This window comes from Myotis lucifugus, unplaced genomic scaffold (genome assembly GCF_000147115.1).
Source record: "Myotis lucifugus unplaced genomic scaffold, Myoluc2.0 scaffold_196, whole genome shotgun sequence".
Lineage (NCBI taxonomy): Eukaryota > Metazoa > Chordata > Mammalia > Chiroptera > Vespertilionidae > Myotis > Myotis lucifugus.
In genome coordinates this window covers 373784-394668 of record NW_005871244.1, presented here as the reverse complement: position 1 = coordinate 394668, position 20885 = coordinate 373784, and the positions used below count along the sequence as shown (strand labels likewise).

The following is a 20885-nucleotide window of genomic DNA, read 5'->3' as shown; positions in this document are numbered from 1 at the left end:
GATTACTAGTGGCTGGGACTGGGAGAATAGGAGAGATGTTGGTTAATGGTACAAACTTGCAACTGGTAGATAAGTCCTGGAGATCTAATGTACAGTAAAGTGATTATAGGCAACAATATTGTATCATAATCATCAAATATTCTAAGAAACTAGATCTCAATTATTCCACCACAAAAATGAAAGGATAATTGTGACACAATAGATGTGCTATTGCTGCAATGACAATCACATTACAATATATAAATGTATCAAATTAACACATCAGTTGTACACCTTAAATTTACACAATGCTATCTGTCAAATATATTTCCATTAAAAAAAACTTAAGCACAGAATGTGGGAAATAGCTTCTCTTCTGAAGAAGAGTCAAGGATCCCAGCAGACCACAAAGCAACTTTTCAATTATTGATTCAAAAATTATTTCTTGAGTATCCACTGTATACCAGGTGCTGCTCTCAGCATTTTACATTCAACAGACATTTATTGAGCACCCTTTGTGCCCAAGCACTGCTCTACATGCTGAGGACCTGGCAGTGAACAAAACAGACTCCCCAAAGACCAAAAAACCCACAAAACCTCTCTGCCCTCATGAAGCTTACATTCTACTGAGAGATACACACAATAAACAGATTACTTTAAAAATGTAAAAGTGCTAAGAAAAATATATAGCAGCAAAGGGATTGTTGGCTAGTGGAGTGACGAGGTCTTTTCCGCATCTGCAAGGGTTCAAGGAATCTGGAGAAGGGCTGTGCATAAATTAAGACTACAGAAGAAATATGAATTTGGAAGGCATTTCGGGGTGCCAGACAGAAACTTAGTTCTAGTGACTAAACTCTCCGAATCTCCGGACCCAGGGCTTTTTATTCTCACATTTTGCCCTATAGCAAAGCAGATACACATGTCAAAGGTAAGATTTGGTAAACAATAAAGTATTATCAGGTTGGGGAACTGCCCTCAGCTGTCTGGCAGCAGGCAGTAACATGCAGATCTTCAGCCCTGCTGCAGGTGTCCATCAGCCTTCTGATGAACTTCTTGCATAATTATAACCTGCTGGAATTTGCTTCCAGCAGTGGAGGAGTCTGAAATTTGGATAAGGTGGACCACTAGTTTAAGAGACATTTGAGGAAGACCTAAAGGAGGTGAAGGAGAGCTATATGCAGGTAAAGGGTGTCCCAAAATTCACGCAAGAAGTAATTTTGATAGAAAACACAGGTTTATAATTAAAAATTGCAAATTTCTTATTGATTCATAAAACATACCCGTTATGTATGAAATAGCATATCGGGTAAATGGCCTCCACAGCTTTGCTGGCACATACACACTCTTTTGTTATTGCCTGAGCAGCCGCATTTTCGAAGAAGAATGGTCCGATGATGCCTCCAGCCCAAATCCGCACCAAACAGTGACACGTTGTGGATGCATTTGTTTCTCAACAATCACTCGTGGATTTTCTGAACCCCAAATGTGACAATTTTGTCGATTAACCAAGCCATCAAGATGAAAATGAGCCTCGTTGAAATTCAGCCACATTTATGCAAAACCGTCATGGAAAATTTCAACAAAAGAGTGCGTTGCCGAAACCGGTTTGGCTCAGTGGATAGAGCGTCGGCCTGCGGACTCAAAGGTCCCAGGTTCGATTCCGGTCAAGGGCATGTACCTGGGTTGTGGGCACATCCCCAGTAGGAGGTGTGCAGGAGGCGGCTGATGGATGTTTCTCTCTCATCGATGTTTCTAACTCTCTATCTCTCTCCCTTCCTCTCTGTAAAAAAAAAAATCAATAAAATATATTAAAAAAAAAAAAAGAGTGCGTATGTGCCAGCAAAGCTGTGGAGGTCATTTACCCGATATGCTATTCCATACATAACCCTATACTGTATACTTTATGAATCAATAAAAATTTACAATTTTTAATCATAAACCTGTGTTTTCTATCAAAATTACATCTTGCGTGAATTTTGGGACACCCTTTATCTAGGGAGAAAATGTTTCAGGCAGAGTGAACACCTGTGTAAAGCCCCTGAGGCTGGACTTTATTCTGGGCAGCATCCTTTGAGAACAGCTAGTAGTCGGAGACATTGTGACCAGGGGGCTGTCAGAGCTGAGTAGGTAAGCTGGAAGCTGACCTGGTGAGGAGAGGAGCCGGTAGGAAAGGCTTCAAAGGGTCACCAGATGAGGAAAGGGTGCTTGTGGGGGAAGAACAGCTTGCGCATGTGTGCTGAGGTGAGAAGCCACTTCACAATTGTTAGGAGCTGTGGACATATGGAAACTTGATCTTTGTTGTAAGGGTGGTGGGAAGCTTCTGGGGGGAATCCTCAACACTCCTACCCCTCCACCCCAGGTCTCTGAAGCCGGACTTTGTGCTGATTCGTCAGCATGCCTTCAGCATGGCAAGGAATGGAGACCACCGCAGTTTGGTCATTGGGCTGCAGTATGCTGGAATCCCCAGTGTTAACTCTTTGCATTCTGTCTACAACTTCTGTGACAAGCCCTGGGTGGTAAGTGACAAGAAGGGTGCTATTGGCAGAGGGACTATCTCATGAATGCATGCGGGAGCTCAAAATCACTGTGATTTGGGGGGAACTGAGGGAGTTTGGAAGTTTGGAACCTCCAGCTTGGAGACTCCCTCCAGGCGAAGGACTTGCTTGACTTGTCTTTCTTGACTCTCATAGTTTGCCCAGATGGTTCGACTGCACAAGAAACTGGGGACAGAGGAATTCCCTCTAATCGATCAGACCTTCTACCCCAATCACAAAGAGATGGTGAGTCTGGGGGAAGTAGAGTGGGCAAGAGGGGAAAGCATCATGCCTACTACAATAGTTGCCAATGGATGTGTACCAATGGTACACTATCAGAGAGTGGCATGTGCTGTGGAGAGTGAAATTGCTTTGGGAAGGGTTTATTAATACAGTGAATTTACTTATGTGGTTACAAGTGTGATTTGTATCATTGATCCTGTAATGTATAGTATCTATTCTCACCAGTACTAAAAATAGATTTCTAGCCGAACCGGTTTGGCTCAGTGGATAGAGCGTCGGCCTGTGGACTGAAGGGTCCCGGGTTCGATTCCAGTCAAGGGCATGTACCTTGGTTGCGGGCACATCCCCAGTAGGGGGCGTGCAGGAGGCAGCTGATGGATCTTTCTCTCTCATCAATATTTCTAACTATCCCTCTCCCTTCCTCTCTGTAAAAAACCAATAAAATATATTTTAAAAAATAAAAAATAAAAATAGATTTCTAATATAAACTGACAGAACTAATATAATGAATCAGATTATATTACATATAGAAATTAAGTTATTGTTTCTAACATTATCAAATATTCCTCTTGATATAAATGTTACCAATATTTCATATTAGGATTGGCAATAAAAATTATTAGTAGTTGCCCTAACCGGTTTGGCTCAGTGGATAGAGCATCAGCCTGTGGACTCAAGGGTCCCAGGTTCGATTCCAGTCAAGGGCATGTACCTTGGTTGCGGGCACATCCCCAGTAGGGAGTGTGCAGGAGGCAGCTGATCGATGTTTCTCTCTCATCGATGTTTCTAACTCTCTATGTTGTAATGTACCCCACGAATCACAGGACGCCTCAAGAAGTCGAATTAAAGAGTCACATTTATTGCAATCCGGAACTATGAGGGGCCATTCCCCAAATCTCACAGTGATAAGATGGTGGCAAAACCAGACTTATATAGGCAAAGATCACAAAGGTATTGACTACATCTCAAGGTTTGGAATGAGGAACCTGGTTTGCAAAAAAGCAGTTTACAGAAGCAGAAGTAGCATGTGAATTATAGTTTCGGGTCTCGGGGTCACTGAGTTACCAGGAACACATTATCTAGAGCCCTCGGGTCTTGAGACCACTGGGTTGCCAGGAACTCATTATCTAGAGCCCTCGGGCCTGGAATGAGGAACCTGGTCAGACTTAAGCATGTGATCTAAATTACAGTTTTTGTTCTGGGTCTCCGGAACACTGAGTCAACAGGGACACGTTAACTGGAGCCCTCTGACCTTGGGATAACTGTGCTGTCCTTCCTAGGTAAAGGAAAATGTGCTTTCTAAGACCAGTATGACCACAACCCATGGGATATTCACATTACAATCAATAAGGCATTTAATCGAATGGGATGATTTATATAATTCAGAAAATCAAAATAACCTGTCCATTGTTAAGCAAAGCAAATAGGTACATAAGCCAAACAGCAGGGTTAAAGTTAAACTATAATTTCTACCTGAGATGGTTGCTACCATACTTCATCTATCCCTCTCCCTTCCTCTCTGTAAAAAATCAATAAAATATATTTTTTAAAAAATTTCAGTAGCAATGTTATACATTAGATTGTTTACAAATAGCAATTGAATTGTTTTTGCTATTATCATAAAATATAATCATTAATATTACAAATAATCACCAATACTGCAAATTATTGTTACTGATGTAAATCATTAATACCAAGGTTATGAATTAAATTATAGTTCCTAATAGAAATTGAATAACTAGTGTCATCAAAGATTATAACTATTATTACAATTATCAATATTACAAATTATGCTCTAATATTAATTATAAGTTCCTGTTTTGAATTACATTATACTTAGTGGTAGAAATTATATTATCATTACTAATACATCAAATATTATAACTAGCAATACAATTTATTACCAATGTTACAAATTGGAATTATCAATACAAGTGATTAGTACCTATGTTGTGAAATAAATTATAATTACTAAAATATATTAGACTATTAGTAAAACATTGTAAAATATTATTACAAATTATTGGCAATGTTACAAATTAAGATTACTAATATAAATTATGAGTAACTATGTTTTGAATTATAGTATAGTTACTAATAGAAATAATTATTAATATGGTTAAATTACAATTGTTATTATAAATAATTACTAATATTAAAGTTATGATTACTAATATAAATTATGAGTACCACAATTATGAATCAAATTTTAGTTACAAATAGAAATTGAATCACCATTATGAATGCTGTCAAACTTTAAAACTAATTTTTAAAAATTTAATGTTGCCTGGCTGGTGTGTCTCAATGATTGAATGTCAACCTATGAACCAGGAGGTCACAGTTCGATTCCTAGTCAGGGTATATGCCTGGGTTGCAGGCCCAATCCCCAGTAGGGGGTGTGCAGGAGGCAGCCAATCAATGATTCTCATCATTGATGTTTCTATCTCTCTCTCCTTCTCCCTTCCTCTCTGAAATTAATAAAAATATATTTTTAAAAATTTTTAAATGTTACAAATTATTTTTACTTATGTAAATAATCATTACTAGTTTTCTGAATTAAATTACAATTAAATATCAATATTGACCCAACATTGCCAACTTGGTTAAATAACATTGGTACTACTATTAAACATTTTTTTTTTGGTAGAAGCTAATTTTATTTATTTGACAGTGCAATCCCAAGGTACTATTAAACATTCTTACCAGTATTACAAATTATGATCACTGATATCAATTCACAGTGATGTACATTAAATTTACTTACAGATGAAGATCAAATCATTAGTTCTAAGCAAACCCAATTTATCATTATTATAACTTCACATTCTTTGAGAGATAGTATGGCTGACTGTGACTAAGAGTGTGGACTCTGTAGCCAGAATTTCTGTATTGGAAACCTAGCTACACAACTAATTAGCTTCCTAACATAGGAAACATCATTTAAATGCTTTGTGCCTCAGTTTACCCATCTGCAAAATGTGGGTAATAATAGTTTATGAATCATAGGGTTAGTATGATAATTAAATTGTTCAATGAGTGAAAGCAATTAGAACAGTGAATGTGTCATATATTAACTGCTACCCAAGTGTTGACAAAGTTCCCTTTTATTCCTAGTTTGTTGAGTGTTTTTTAATCATGAAACTATGTTGGACTTTGTTAAATGCTTTTTCTGTGTTTATTGATATGATCATGTAGATTCTAGCCTTTATTCTATGACTATGATGTTTGCATTAATTGATTTTCATGTAAGTTGAGCCACACTTGCATTCCTGGGCCAAATCCCACCTGATCTGATATACAATCTTTTTACATGTTGTAGGATTCAGTTTGTTAGTATTTTGTTGAGAATTATGGTATCAATAATCATAAGTTTGTTTATGATGCATTTAGAGGTAGATCTCTATGAGTTTATTCTACTTGAAGTTTAGTGCATTTCTTGAATTTATAGATTATTTTTTTAATAAGATTTGGGAGGTTTTCAGCCATTATTCCTTCCAAGATTCTTTATTGCACCTTTCTCTCTCCTCTCATTATGTGTGTATTGATTTGTTTTATGGTGTTCCACAGGCCTCTGAGGCCCTGTTCATTTTGTTCAATTTTTAAAATATTTTTATTGATTTCAGACAGGAAGGGAGAAGGAGAGAGAGATAGAAACATCAATGATGAGAGAATCATGGATCGGCTGCCTCCTGCACGCCCCACACTGGGGATCAAGCCTATAACCTGGGCATGTGCCCTTGACCGGAATTGAACCTGGGACCTTCAGTCCGCAGGCCAACACTCTATCCACTGAGCCAAACTGGCTAGGGCTCAGTTGCCCTATTTTAAATTCACTAATTCTTTCCTCTGCCAGGTCAAATCTATTGTTGAGCTCCTTATTTTCATTTACATTATTATATTTTTCAATTCCAGAATTCTATTATTTATCATTTCTATCTCTTTATTGATAGTCTCTATTTATTAAAACACCATTCTTATAATTTTGTTTAGTTCTTTAGACATGGTTTTCTTTAGCTCTTTAAAAATATTCTAAATAGCTGATTTATAGTCTGTCAATTCCAACATCTGGGCTTCCTCGGGGACATTGTCTACTGACTTCTTTATTTTTCTGTATTTGGGGCATATTTTATTGCTTCTTTGCATGTCTCATAAATTTTTGTTGAAAACTTAACATTTTAAATAACATAATGTGACAACTCTGGAAATCAGATTCTTCTCCATCCCCAGGGTATGTTTTTGTTGTTCTTTGTTTTTTTTAGTGATGTTTCTGAACTAATTCTGCAAATTGTGTATTCTTTGCCATATGTAGCCACTGAGGTATCTGCTTCATTAATTTAGTGGCCAGCTAGTGATTAGACAGGTATTTCTTTAAAAACCTAGAACCAGTACGTCTCCAAGCTTTTGCTGATGGGCTCTGTGTGCATGTTGGTGCATGCCTTCAGTGTTCAGGCAGGCTATTCACAACCTTGCCTTAGCCTTTACATCAGGAGTGGGGAATGTCTGGCCCTGCCAAAGCATTATGGGTGAGTTAATTAAATGTTTGACCAAATATTGCAAGCTAATTTTTAAGTTGATAATTTTGCATGGCCTGCTAATAGTGTTATAAGTATCCAAATGGCTCTTGGCAGGAAAAAAAGGTTCCCCACCCCAAGTTTACATACTACTTGTGCAGAGCCTTGAGGTCAGCCAGAGATCCCTGGCATGCACACAGCCTTATGCATATTTGTGCCTTTCTAGATTTCCAGGAACATGTCAGAGCTTTTCAAAGCCTCCTATGGAGCTCTCATTACCCATCTTTTCTGTTGGGTATTTTGGTCAGCTTGTTGTTTGTTATAACTGTAATCACTGCTTCAAGCACTTGCTATATTAAACAGTTGCTGCTGATTGTTTCTAAAAAGCAGCCTCAGGCAAAGCTGTTCATACCAGGTAAACTCTGAGTCAGATCAGATAGACAAGTCCTGTGAGTGGAGTTTTCTAGGAAAGTGAAAGTTCAAATATAGTTGTCTGAGAATGGAACTTTGAAGGGACCCCAACCCTGTTCTGCCTCCTGCTGTGGTTTCTAGACTGCTGGTTTACATCAGGATTGCAAGGCTCTTGCTTTTCAAGGCTGTTGTGGAAGTGGGGAGATGGGAACAGGGAAAGTTCAGATGGACAAAACTTACTGTTCTTTTTTTAAAATATATTTTATTGATTTTTTACAGAGAGGAAGGGAGAGGGATAGACAGTTAGAAACATTGATGAGAGAGAAACATCGATCAGCTGCCTCCTGCACATCTCCCACTTGGGGTGTGCCCGCAACCAACGTACATGCCCCTGACTGGAATCGAACCTGGGACCCTTCAGTCCGCAGGCCGACGCTCTATCCACTGAGCCAAACCGGTTTCGGCAAACTTACTGTTCTTAATGAGATTCAGACATTCTTTTAATTGTTATACACTTTGGGCAGTTTTAAAAGTTCTGGAAAAATTTAATTTTGATAATTTTTTGCCAGTATTCTCATTGTTTTGTGGAGGAGAGGATTTTTATAGGCCCCTAATCTCACCTTTCCACTGACATCACCTCCAGGCATATCTTGGTCTTTCCCAGACTCAGACCTAGGATAACAGTATTTCAAAGCCAAGATATGGCAGCTAGGTGTACTCATTATTACTGGATGTCCTTGCACCTAGGTTCCCTCATTGTACAGAGCCAGGAAATTGATAGTAAAGTTCAGATGGAAATACAAACATACAATAAAAGCCAGGAAAACCCTGAAGCTGGGGGCAGGGGATTAGTTGTACCAACCTACAAAAAGTCGAATGCTTCTGCCAGCAAATATGTATTGTATGAAGTTTTTCTAATTTAAACAGTGTAATGCGGACACATGACTAGACAGAGAGACTAAAGAAGGAAAAATTAGAAGTTCAATATAGATCCATTTGCATATGGAAATTTAGTGGGGGCTCTACAGTGTAATTGGGTTTGGTCCTCAGATTTTACCAATACTGGCATATAGTCCAGGTCCGGTTAGTGAGATGCAGGTGTCAGTCATTATTCATAAAATGAAAGGGCTGTTCTTATAGAAATTTGGGGTGGAGGAGAGATGTTTCAACATAAGGGGGAATATATTGGGAGCTGTTCCAGCAAGAATGTGTCAATCAATAGGGGCTGTATGGATGGGTGGGCTTTATGAATGGAATCAAACAAGAATCAGGAATTGAACTGGCAACCCTTCAGTGCATGGACAATGCCCCACCAACTGAGCCACACTGGCCAGAGGGGGAGCTGCCAAACTCTTGCAGGCAGCTGAGACAATAGTGTCACAGCCACAAGGGCCAAACCAGGGCCTAGGCTCTTCCCTTACAGTTGTACCCATCAGTGAAGGCTGCCATTCACCCCTTTTGGTAGCCAGGGTTCAGATCACCCCCAGGGCATAACCAAAGTCTACACGTTGACACAGAAATTGTTACTGCAAGGGTGTCCCCTGTGCAAGGAGATAACCACTGAGTTCTCCAAATCCACCAATCCCGATCTGGGACATACCTTGGGCCCTGGAGGAACCTCCAGGAATGCAAAAGGACAGGGCCACAGAGGATCCAGGGGCCATGCTTGGAGATCCAGAATACCCTGGAGGAGACCTGGGTTCTTATTGGCAGGAGGAGTTCGTGAAGAAGGTGTGGGCTGAAGTACTTGGTTGGTTCTGATTTTGAACCCTTACCTGTACTTCACTCTTGTCAAAGTTGGTCAGAGAAGTGAGGGGAGGAGAGGTAGAAGGGGGAGAAGGGGATTTCCAGATCATACATTCTGTCCATCTTTCCTATTCCCCAAACAACCACTTTCCAAGGAATCTCCCATGGGCCATGAGGGGCGGGGGAGGAAGGCTACCCTTTCTTCCAGAGTCCCTGGCTAGGTTATGTCGGGGGTAGGAGTCTAGGACCCCTGGGGCTTTCCCCTTTTGCTTCAGCCAGACTCACAGTACAAAACCTAATGGTCAGGACAGTAACACCCACAGGTTTGGATGGGGCAGGACTCACTGGCTGACATCAGGACAATGCCTGAGGTGAGGAGGAGAGCTGTTAGCCAATTGATGGGGCATTTGTCAATTAGGTTGTTGACTGGAGGGATTTGTGAATAGGGGAATTTGCCAATGAGGTAGTGATTTGTCAGCAGTGGGTAATTTATGAACTAGAGAGCGCTATGCAAATAGGATTTATAAATTGGTCTAGTAAAATGCTCTAAAGTATTGACTAAAGAGATTATCCAGTAAGCTGTGGTTGATGATGCGGCTTAAATTACTGACACTGCAGATCACCAATGCTAATGCCAATGTAGAGAATTATTACCAATACCTCAAATTTTATGTAAAATTTAAAAAGCCAACATTTTGCAGCCCTCATCCCCTCAGCATTGGTCCCAGGGTGCTCCCACCAGGTCATCAGTGACATGGGTTTGTTCCCAGACACTACACAGAGACACTGCCTGCCGAGTGGTAGGATTTTATTTCATTGTCTTGAAGAGAGAAAGACACAAGTGGGAAAGGGGGTGAATACTGTGCAGGTTTCAGCTTCTGCTGGGGGCAGGATTCAGGCGTTCCGGGGCCGCAGGGACTGCCAGTTGCACATCCCTGACTTCTGTGGCAGGCAGGCAAGGTGGCGGCTCTGGAAGCCCTTGTCAGAGCCTGTAAGCAGCTGGTCCGTCCACAAACACTGATTATTACTCTGCAGTTTGCAGGGAATGGATGAGCAGGGAAACACCTGGAAGAGGGGGAGGGAGGCACATCTCTGAGGACTTCTACTCCCTTCAGAGCAGAACTTCCTTCTCCTCAGCATTCAACATTGAGCTGCTCAAGAGATGTCATGTCACTCCACCTGGATACCGACTCAAGAACAGTTCCTCCCATTGGGGGAACAGTCATTGGACTCGGTGAGGTGACAGTAATCCAGAGAAAGGATCAGTTTCTTGGTGGTTGGGGACAGTCAGATGGGTCTCCTGAGAACTGTTCCATAGGATAGGGAACAACTGGCAGTACCAGGGAACAGCTGGCAAGTGGAGAACTTAAGCACAGGAAGGAGCTGTGGGACTCTCAGATACAGTCACTGAATCAGAGGACATTCAGAGACATCAGGGAACAGTCCTGGAATAGTCAAATGGGCAATGGAACTTGCCCTCGTGTGTGTAACTGTCACAGTTGGAAAGCAACAATCATATGTGCTGGGGAAGAGTCAGTGGGTTGGGGAACAGCACTTTGGGTTCTTGGAGAACATTCTAGGAAACCAAGAAACAATCCCTGGGGTGCGGGGAGGTCAGGAACAAAAATCAGGACTACCTAATAGTCACAAGGGAACGTTAGAGGAACAGGAAGCAGCCACAACAGTGAACCCCCAGGTATGAGGCACACGGGGCAAAGGAATCACCAGAATGTCCAGAAGGACAGCCTCAGGTTTGGGGGAAGAGCAGGAAAGATCAGAGACAGCACAAGGGGGTTTGGGGAGCAGCCATAGGGAAAAGTAATAGCCTGACGGAGCAAGAAACAAGCCATGAGTTTAGGAAAGAGCTCAAGAAGACCTCTCCAGGTGGCAGGCAGGGCCCAAACACTTACTGTGCATTCCTCACAACCAGCACTGTAAAGCTTGGTGAAGCCCCGTCGCTGAGTGGAGCTCAGACTGTTCCAGGGGACCACGAAACTGCAGGTGGTGATGTGCAGTTGCCCGTTCCTCAGTTGTCCTGGGGGAGGGGTGAACAACAGGCAGCTTCTGATTGGCTGGGCTGGGGCAGGTGACGCCTGATTGGCGTCCCTGGAGCACAGACCCGGCTGGGGGCCTTCTGATAGGCCGAAATTGGGGCGGTCCTTATTTCAACTGGGACCCTTCCTTCAGAGCCCCACCCCTTCAGGGTGTCCTGGCCCAGGACTGGGGGCAGAGCCTCACCAGCGATGAGAAACTCCTGGCTGCGGTTCTGAGACTGGTGGAAGTATCCGCAGACGCTCTCCATGGCTGGGGTGTGGACGAACTGGATGTCAGGGACATCCCCCAAGGCGTTGAACCCTTTCAACATCTGTGGATGGATGAGAAGACTCTTTTTTACTGACATGTTCCTCCCACTCCACCTTCTTCACATAGCATCCCGAGATCACAGCTAACTTCCTCACCAACCATGGCTAGAGGCCTTTTTATTTTTACAGGGAGGAAAATGTTAGGAACTCCTGAGGAAGGGGCAGGAAGAATACCTTGGTCATCTTAATCTCATAACGCTGATATAAGGTTGTCTGGTTGACTTCTGCTGTCCCTATGAACTTGGCCTTGATGACTGCAGGGAGAGGAGGGGGAAAAACAAGTCAAATGGACTGTGTGAGCTAATAAAAATAAAACAATTACAGTAGTCATACTAGCAAAGCACATACGTAAATAGGGGTTGCTGGATGCCAGACAACCCACTAAGAAATGTACACATTTGTTAACAGATTTGCCCATATAGTGAATGCCTACTTTTTGCAAGGCTCTGCTTTAAGCCTTTTTCATATATTCACCATGTGCTCATTCACTCAATGAATATTTTGGAGCACCTGCTGTGTGCCAGGCACTGTTCTGGGTGTTAGGGACACAACAGTGAACAAAACATAGAAATCCCTCCCCTTGTGGAGCTCACATGCTAGCCAGGAAAAGACAGACTAAACACAAGCAAAATAGATAGGTTTGTGGAGTGTTAGAGGTATTATGTATGATGGGGAACTTCAGAACTGGGTAAGGGGAATCAGGAGTACTAGAGGACAGGGGTTAAAATTTTGGGAAAGTAACATTTGAGGCAGTCACCCACATGGATACCTGGGGGGAAAGGTGTACCAGGCAGACTCCAGGCCCTGAGGAGGGACTAGGCCTGGAGTAATCAAGGAATTGAGTGAGGATGCCATGTGTCAAAAGGAGAGTCAGGGCAGGGCTGAGTGGAATTGTTCTAGAGGTGAGCACCATCCTGAACCCCACTAGACTGAGAGGGAAACCAAAACACAGTATGTGAGCAGAGTAGGGTATACTCACCGAGGTCAGAGTTGCAGAAGGCCATCTGTGGGTGGGATGGGACACAGGTACAGGCCCTGCTAGGGGCTGTCAGACACAGCAACAACAGGATGCCGGAGGCCAGGGATTCGAAGGTGGCCATGATGGGTTCTGGAGGGGTGAAGAGGAGGGGTCAGGGGGCCTCCAGCCCAGCCAATCTGGGGACCTGGGCAGGCCTCTCACCCCATTCTACCCTCCCCCCAGCAGCATGGACAGGCCTTAGTCTGCCACACTTGGGCTAGACGGGTTGGGGAGTTTGGGCATTTTAAGGGGATGGGTATTTGAGAGCCCAGAGGATTTTAGGGGAATTGGGAGTTTCAGAGTTGTGGAGTTTGAGCGATTTAGGGGACAGGATAAGTGGCAGAGATTATGGGGTTGTGGTTGTGGAGTTTGAAGACCTGGGGGGTTAGGGAAGTCAGAAAGTGGAGGAGTTGGGAGTGAGGAATTTGCAGTTTGGGGAACTATAGGAATTTGGGAGTTTGGGGTTGTGCATATTGGGAGATAGAGGAGGCCCAGGAGGCCTGGGAGTTGAGGGAAGCTGAGGAATTTGGAGGAGGTTGGGGGTTTAAGGATTTGGGGCAGTTCTGGGGGCCTTAAGAGGGTGGAAGCGCCAGGGGATTTGGGAGCAGAGGAAGTTTTGAGGTTTAGGGAGTTGAGGACTTAGGAGTCTGGGGTATTGGGGGAGTTTGGGGAGGTTCAGAAGTTTGGGGGTGGGAGACTTGGGGGACAATGAGGGAATTTAGGGGAAATGGCCGCTTGCTGTGATATAAGGGGCTCACGAGCTTGGCGGATTTAGGATGGGTATAGGGAGTTTGGAGCAGTTCCAGCCCCCCACACCCGCCCTCTCCCCCTTGACCAGTCCAGGGTCCCGGTGCCCTGCCGTTCTGCCTGCCGTTCGGGCTGAGCAGCGAGGTGTGCAGCGGCAGGAAAGCTCTGCCCAGGCCCAGGCCTTGCGGCCGCCCAGCCCCCTACCTACCTCTGATGGAGCTTCTCTAGACGCTGGGTCTGCGGCGATGGCGGCAGGGCCTGAGCAGCGGAGGATAAATGTCCACGCAAGGGGCGGGGGCGGGGGTGGCAGTGGCAGCCGTGCGGAAACCACAGGCCTCCAAGCTTCCTGGATGCATTACTCATCCGCCCACCGTCAGTGGTGGCCAAGGGGCGGGCCGAGGGCTGCCGAAAAGGAGCTTCACCCTCCTCCCCTCCCTCTCCCTAGGCCTCGCCCTGGCCATCCCCCTCCCCCATCTCCAAGTCCAGTCCCAGTCCTAACCGGAGGCCTCTACGGAGTGCTTAGAGTCAGGATTCCCCCAAGGCAATTTCCTGTAGACGCCAAACTCTCCACAGTCTACCCAGTCACCCACGGGTCACAAACTCCCCATGGCTGAAGCCCGAAGTAGTTCATTTTCGTCAACAAACATGTCTTGTGCAGATACACAAAAATTCGTCTCTGGTAGATCCCACAAACTGGTGAGGAGTGGGGGAGGCAGAGAGGAGACAAGTAGAAGCAGTGGAAGGAGATGAGGCAGGTGAGTGGAGGAGGAATACAGTGTGGAGTAATGAGGCACAGAGATATTAAGTGATTTATTCAAGATCACAATTAATAAGTGGCAGAACTGGCATTTGAACTCAGGTGGCCTGGAGCCAGAGCCTGGATCTCAACCGTGCTCAGAAAAACACAGGCAAATAGCATTTATATAGCACCAACTGTGTACCAGGCACTCAGCATAATTTATCTCACTTAAAGCTCACAATTTTTGCCATAGCATGGGTGGACCTAGAGGATATGATGCTAAGTGAAATAAGCCTGAGAAAGAGAAATACCTTATGATTTCATTTACATGTGGAATCTAAAACACCAACCAAAAAAAACCCCCACAAAATAAAATAGAAATATACTCATAGATACAGAGAATAATCTGGTGGTTGCCAGAGGGGGCATGGGGTGGGTGAAATAGATGAAGAGGATTAAGAAGTACAGACTTCCAGTTATAAAATAAGTAAGTCATGGGAATGCAATGTACAGCACAGGGGAATATACTCGGCAGTATTGTAATAACTTTGTATGGTGACAGATGCTAACTAGAATTATCATGGTGATTATTCCATAATGTATAAAATTTTCGAGCCAACATAGTGTACCTCTAAAACTAATATAATATTGTATGTCAACTATAACTCAACTTTTAAAAGTTCATAATAAGCCTCTGAGATGGGTACCAGTATTATTCCCATTTTACAGATGAGGAAAACTGAGGAATAGAGGAACTGAAGAACTTTCACGGATCACAGGGTATGGCTGGGATTGGATTTAGGCCAACTGGCCCCAGGATCTCAATCCAGGCTTAGCCAGCGGGAAGGTGATGGTTAACGAATGAGCCCTGGCGTGGGGGGAGTTGAATGGTGGTGAAAGAGACCAGTGAGTGAGTCAGGAGAAAACTGATACTCTTCCATCCTGCCCTGCCCCTTCCCCATCAACCCCTCCCTGACCATGCCTCTGGTAGGGGGTGGGGTGAGACAACCCCTGCCTGCCAGATTCCAGATGTTATCTCAGTCTTCCTAGGGTCCTGGGAAAGGGCTTCCGGGCTGATTAACAGCCTTTGTTGTTCAGGAAGGACGGACCAGTAATAATGATGGTAGTCATGATAGCAGTCACTTATTGAGCATTTACTGTATACCGTGCCCCGGAGTCTTTGCGGAAATTCTTTTATTCAGTCTCCATTACCCTCTTGCTAATCAAGCTGGATTAATTTAGGGAGATTAACCCAACCAATAGCAACACCATCAGAACAACAAAAGCTAGCACCAACACTTATGGAGTGCTTAATGGGTAGCAAGCAGTATTCTAAAATCTTTGTGTAAATACTTTATCTCTCAGTCAATCCAGATTGCCTCCTTGTTAATGTTGGCTAACAAAGAGACAATAAGCCAATAATAATAGTACCCAACACTTTTGGAGGATGCAGATTTCCTGTGTACCAGATATTGTGCTAAGCATTTTTCCCGACATAACACAATATCCCTGTGAGTTAGAGACTGTTCATATTCTCATTATGCAGATGAGGAAACTGAGACACACAAAGGATTGAGTGAGCTGCCCAGGAATGAGAGTGAAGAAATGACTGTTGGGATAACAAGAAAGAGAGGGAGGGAAGGACGTAAACCAGGAATTTGGAGAAGCTGATTGTGAAAGTAGGGGAGTGAGAGTGAATGAGACAGGGAACTGAGTAAGCCAGCGGTGGAGCCAAAAGGAGAAGTGAGGGCAGGGGAAGTGTTGCTGCAGCCCCTTGCTGACTCTGGTTCTGACGCCAGCTCTGTGACTCCGAAAACTGCATCAGCACAGAGTTGTGTTGACTGTCTACATGCGAGGGGTCGTGTGGCACCAGGTTATTGTGCAGGTTTTGAAACTGGTGGGGTTTCATGAAGGGGTGTCCGCGTGTGTGACCATCTGAGGGGCTGGGTGGGGGTGGGGGCTGTGGGGACCAACTGGGGGTGCAGAACGGACACCTGGCAATGTCCAAGCATACCAAGTGCTTGGGCCTGACTGTGCCCCTTTTACAGATCAGGAAACGGAGGCCCAAAGAGAGTTAAGTGACCTGCCAGGGGTCCCACATGGTTTTAGGAAGAGGAAACGTGCCCTAGCTGGTTTGGCTGAGTGGATAGAGTGTTGGCCTGTGGACTACAGGGTTGCAGGTTCGATTCCAGTCAAGGGCACATGCCTGGGTTGTGGGCTTGATCCCCAGTGTGGGGCGTGCAGGAGGTGGCCAATCAATGATTCTCTCTCATCATTGATGTTCTATCTTTCTCTCCCTCTCTGTTCCTCTTTGAAATCAATAAAAATATATTTAAAAAAAAAAAAAGAAGAAGAGAAAACGCTAAGATTCAACGCTAGGGCTCTCCAGAGGACCCCAGAGTGCAGCACTCCTCTCGCGCACACATGTTCGGGCACACTTACACGTGTTCACAGTGTTGTGTTCAGGCCCAGGCCCAGAGGAAATAGGAGGGTTTATAAAAAGAGGAGCCTAGAAAATCTGGGGTGTGTGTGTGTGTGTGTGTGTGTGTGCTTGTGCACAGCTCTCTGCTGTGTCTCTGCCCATGAGAGTTGCCTGTGAGCCTTTAGGTGGCATGTATGTGGTGTATGTATGGACCTGAGGGTTTTGTGTAGCGTGTTTTGTGTTGCTCCTGGGAGTTGTGTGTCTGCCTCTGTAAGGCGGGTCTGGGTTGCACATGTAATTGTGAACGTCTCTCCTCCCCTCTGTGAGCTGTGAGTGTGCGTGTTGTTATGTCACCAACCGCCTCTGCAGTGTTTCCCTGCAACAATACCTAGAGGATCCCGCAAGCCCATCCCAACACGGTGCCTCTCCGCGCCCCATAATGACGCCAAGCATTTGGGAAATGAGGAAGGTGGGAGTGCAGGGGGGAGGGCAACGCCTGAAGGTCAATCGGTCACCCAGAGCTTGCGGGCTTCCTGTGCCTGTCGGGAACTGGGAACCACTGCGGCCCCAGCCACCCCTCCCGGAATGCCATCTCTCTACCCCGTGGGGCAGCTGTCTGCATGGCAGATGGAGGGCGTGGTGCTGCGTGCATCCTGCTATGATGGGGCTGGGGTCGTCCAACCTGGTCCCCTGGATCCTGCCCAGGATCTGGGAGACTTGATGTATGCCTGCACCTGAATGTGTGAGCATGTGAGAGTGTGTGTGCGTACACATGCCCAGGAGTGTGGTCTGTATGCTTAGGAGGGTTGTGGTGTCTCTGGTTGTGCGTATGCCTCTCTGTTTTTACATATGACAAGGTATGTTGTGTCCCTAGATATACTTTTTGTGTGCCCAGGAGTGTGGCGTGGGTTTCGGTGGTTCTGTGAATACCTAAGTCTGGGTACCTTTCTTTGTATGTGGTGTGGGTCCTTCTGTTTGTTGGGAGTATGCCTAGGAGTGTTGTATGTGTGTCTGTGAGTGTTGACTACATGCCCAGTTCTGTTGTGTGTGCCTCTCAGAGCTGTGTATACCTCTGGGTGCTATGGTTGTGCCCTGAGGGTTGTCTTTGTATTACAAAGGTAATCTTTCGTGATGTGTGTGTCCCTCTATATTGTGTGGATTTGGGTGATGGGAGGGGGCTGTGTGTGTGCCTGAGCCTAAAAGTGTTGTGTGCTGCCAGGCCAGAAGGCTGACAGAAGCTCTGGCCCCTGCCCCACACGTGAGCACGAGGCTGGCTGAATGACTGTGGGCATCTACGCAGTTGGAGGGCGAGGTGCTCCAGAGCTTGTGTTGGTTGCAGGTCTCCATGTTGTGGGTCTCAATGTGCATGGGCATCTCTGGGTTTGGTTGTGTAGATCAGAGCTTGGAGGGTTGGTGTGTGTCTCTAGGTTGTGTATGTGTGTGGACAAGGCTTACATGCAAGGCCTGGCTGAGGGGTCCAGTTGCTACATGCTCACCACCACACCCCCATGCACACACTCACTTCTCTATCATCCAGTTACTGTATAAATAAACTTTCCCTTTTCCGGAAAAGCGCCCCCCCCCCCTTTTCCCATGCGTCTGCCTGGGAAAGCAGAGGCGGGAAGTCTGGGTGGGTGGAGGGAGGGACAGGCAGAAAGGGCTCCGGGTGTGATTCTGAGCTCAGAGGTGCTGTGTGATCCCCAGCTGCTGTCTGCTTATCTCTGACCTGCCTCTTCTGGGAAATGGCTCCTAACATGTGGCTCCTGCCGGATGGGCTCCCCTCAACACCACCCCCACCCCTGGCAATCAGCCCTCCTGCCCTGACCATGCTCTGCCTTTCCACCCTACCAGCTCAGCAGCACAACGTACCCTGTGGTTGTGAAGATGGGGCATGCACACTCCGGGATGGGCAAGGTGAGTGCCCGAGTTGGGTGTGTCCTTGTGTGTTCCTAAATGTATGTAGATGTATATTGTGTACTCAATGCACACCGCTAATTTTGTATAATTGTGTGCCCTGGGGTGTTTATCTATTTGTATCTTTCCCCTCACCTTTGTAGAATTTGTTGGCCCAGTTTTCCATCACGCACTCAGCCAGTTTGTGTGTCCTGTTATTTTGTGTATATGCATGCCTCTGTGTTAAACACACACTATGTAATCTTTTATGTTCAAGAGTCTTGGGGTCCTGTATGCTTTTCATCCCTCTGATCCCTCTGATGTTGTCTCTGTGTATGTAGAAAGCAGACTTGTAATTTTTATGTTGGAGTGTGTCCTTGCTTCTGTTCATTTATTGTATGTACCACTGATTTTGTGTCTGTATAGATATACTGTATACATACATAGTTTTGCTACAGCTTTAATGAGATGTAATTCACATACCATACAACGTACCCATATAAGGTGGACAATTCAATCATTTTCAGTATGTTCAGAGAGTGATATACACCCAACTTCCTGTCTGTGCATACATGTAAAAGCCAGGAGGCCCAGAATTATGCATGCATCAGTGCCTCGCTATGTCCACTGAATTTCTGTGTACTCAGCTCACCTATGTCACCTGTGTGCACACCCCCGCCCTGAGGCACCCCCACTGCTGCCCCATCCTGCCAAGGCCCTGATCCCTAGCCCACCCACAGGTCAAGGTGGAAAACCAGCATGACTTCCAGGACATCGCAAGCGTCGTGGCCTTGACCAAGACGTATGCCACTGCTGAGCCCTTCATTGACGCCAAATATGATGTGCGCGTCCAGAAGATTGGGCAGAACTACAAGGCCTACATGTGAGTGGAGAAATCGAGGCCTAGGTCCCCTGCTCAGCCCTGTGCAGTTCAGGTCCCCCTGAGTCTCTCTCCTCTCTCCTGTCTCCCAGGAGGACATCAGTGTCAGGAAACTGGAAGACCAACACTGGCTCGGCCATGCTCGAGCAGATCGCCATGTCTGACAGGTGGGTGGCCTGGACTCCGCGGGGAGGGGGAGTGAGGGTGGGACTGTGGCTGCTCCAGCAAGGTACTGATAGGCTCTCTCACCCCACGTGTTGCCAGGTACAAGCTGTGGGTGGATACATGCTCAGAGATTTTTGGGGGACTGGACATCTGCGCAGTGGAAGCGCTGCATGGCAAGGACGGAAGGGATCACATCATTGAGGTGGGAGAACCCAGGGATTGGTGGGGGCACAGAGGGAGGCGCAGGTGCAGGGGAGCACCAGTCCATAAACTGTGAAGCACTCCATGGCCCAGGAAGTCCTCAGTGAATGGCAAAATGTTTAGTAAACTGCAAAGTGCCTTTTGAACTGGGATACCCTGGCAAATGGCAAAATACGTAGTGAATTGTCAACTGCTTTGTAAACCTGGACATCCTTAGTGAATAGCAAAAACACTTATTAAACTATAAACTGCTCTGTGAATTGAGCCCCGATGGTGAATGGCAAAGCACTTAATGATCTTTAAAGTGTTCTGTGAACTGACGGGTCCTTGGCACATGGCAAAGTGCTATTGTAAACTAAAAGGAACTTTGCAAAGAGTACTGGTTGATGCGAAATCATTCTGTAAACTGTCAGTCAAGTACCTTATAAATGAGGACATGCTTGGTGAACAGCAAAGTACTTCATAAAACTATCAAAAAGGAGCTCTGTAAACTGGGAAGTTCTCATTATTGAAACAAAGGACTCTCAAAATTCTAAAGTTCTTGGTAAACAGTGGTGCCCCTGGTAAACAGGGAAGCAATTTGTAAACTGTAAAATGCCTTGAAAAGTTGAAGTGCTTGGTAAACAAGCACTTCATGCATGATAATGCAGTTTGTAAACATTGGTGCCATTTGCAAAGCACTTCCTGAACTCTAAACACATCATATCTCCCATATGTGTCAAGGGGCAAGGAGCTTTGTAAAACACAAAGCTCCCTTGTAAAGGACAGAGCACCTAGCACTCTATCAAGCAGGGATGGGCAAGTGTTTTCTGGAAAGGGCCAGGCGGTGCACATGTTAGGCTTTGTGGACCATATAGTAACTATGAGTTACAGTTGAGTAGGTTGAAGCTACTCAACTGCAAAAGCAGCCATAGACAACATATTTTTTTTCACTTTTTAAAAATGATTTCTTACAGAGAGGAAGGGAGAGGGACAGAGAGCCAGAAACATCAATGAGAGAGAAACACTGATCAGCTGCCTCCTGCACACCCCC

At 45.2% G+C, this 20885-nt stretch overlaps 2 protein-coding genes across 2 annotated transcripts in view; one reads left to right on the top strand and one right to left on the bottom strand.

Annotated features, from left to right (window-relative positions):
* The window catches only part of SYN1 (synapsin I), a 33509-nt gene that overhangs the window by 8436 nt on the left and 4188 nt on the right, over window positions 1-20885 (top strand). The window contains 6 exon segments of the mRNA XM_023760945.1: window positions 2339-2495; window positions 2670-2759; window positions 18565-18627; window positions 19347-19489; window positions 19579-19653; window positions 19751-19853. Coding sequence (XP_023616713.1) covers window positions 2339-2495; window positions 2670-2759; window positions 18565-18627; window positions 19347-19489; window positions 19579-19653; window positions 19751-19853 — 631 coding nt within the window.
* On the bottom strand, window positions 10216-13918 carry TIMP1 (TIMP metallopeptidase inhibitor 1). The gene is made up of 6 exons (XM_006097151.3): window positions 13761-13918; window positions 12767-12895; window positions 11962-12041; window positions 11663-11789; window positions 11335-11459; window positions 10216-10489 (listed from the first exon to the last, which is right to left on the bottom strand). Exons 2-6 carry the CDS (start codon window positions 12885-12887, stop codon window positions 10319-10321), a joined length of 624 nt encoding a protein of 207 aa, XP_006097213.1. The 5' UTR covers window positions 12888-12895; window positions 13761-13918; the 3' UTR covers window positions 10216-10318.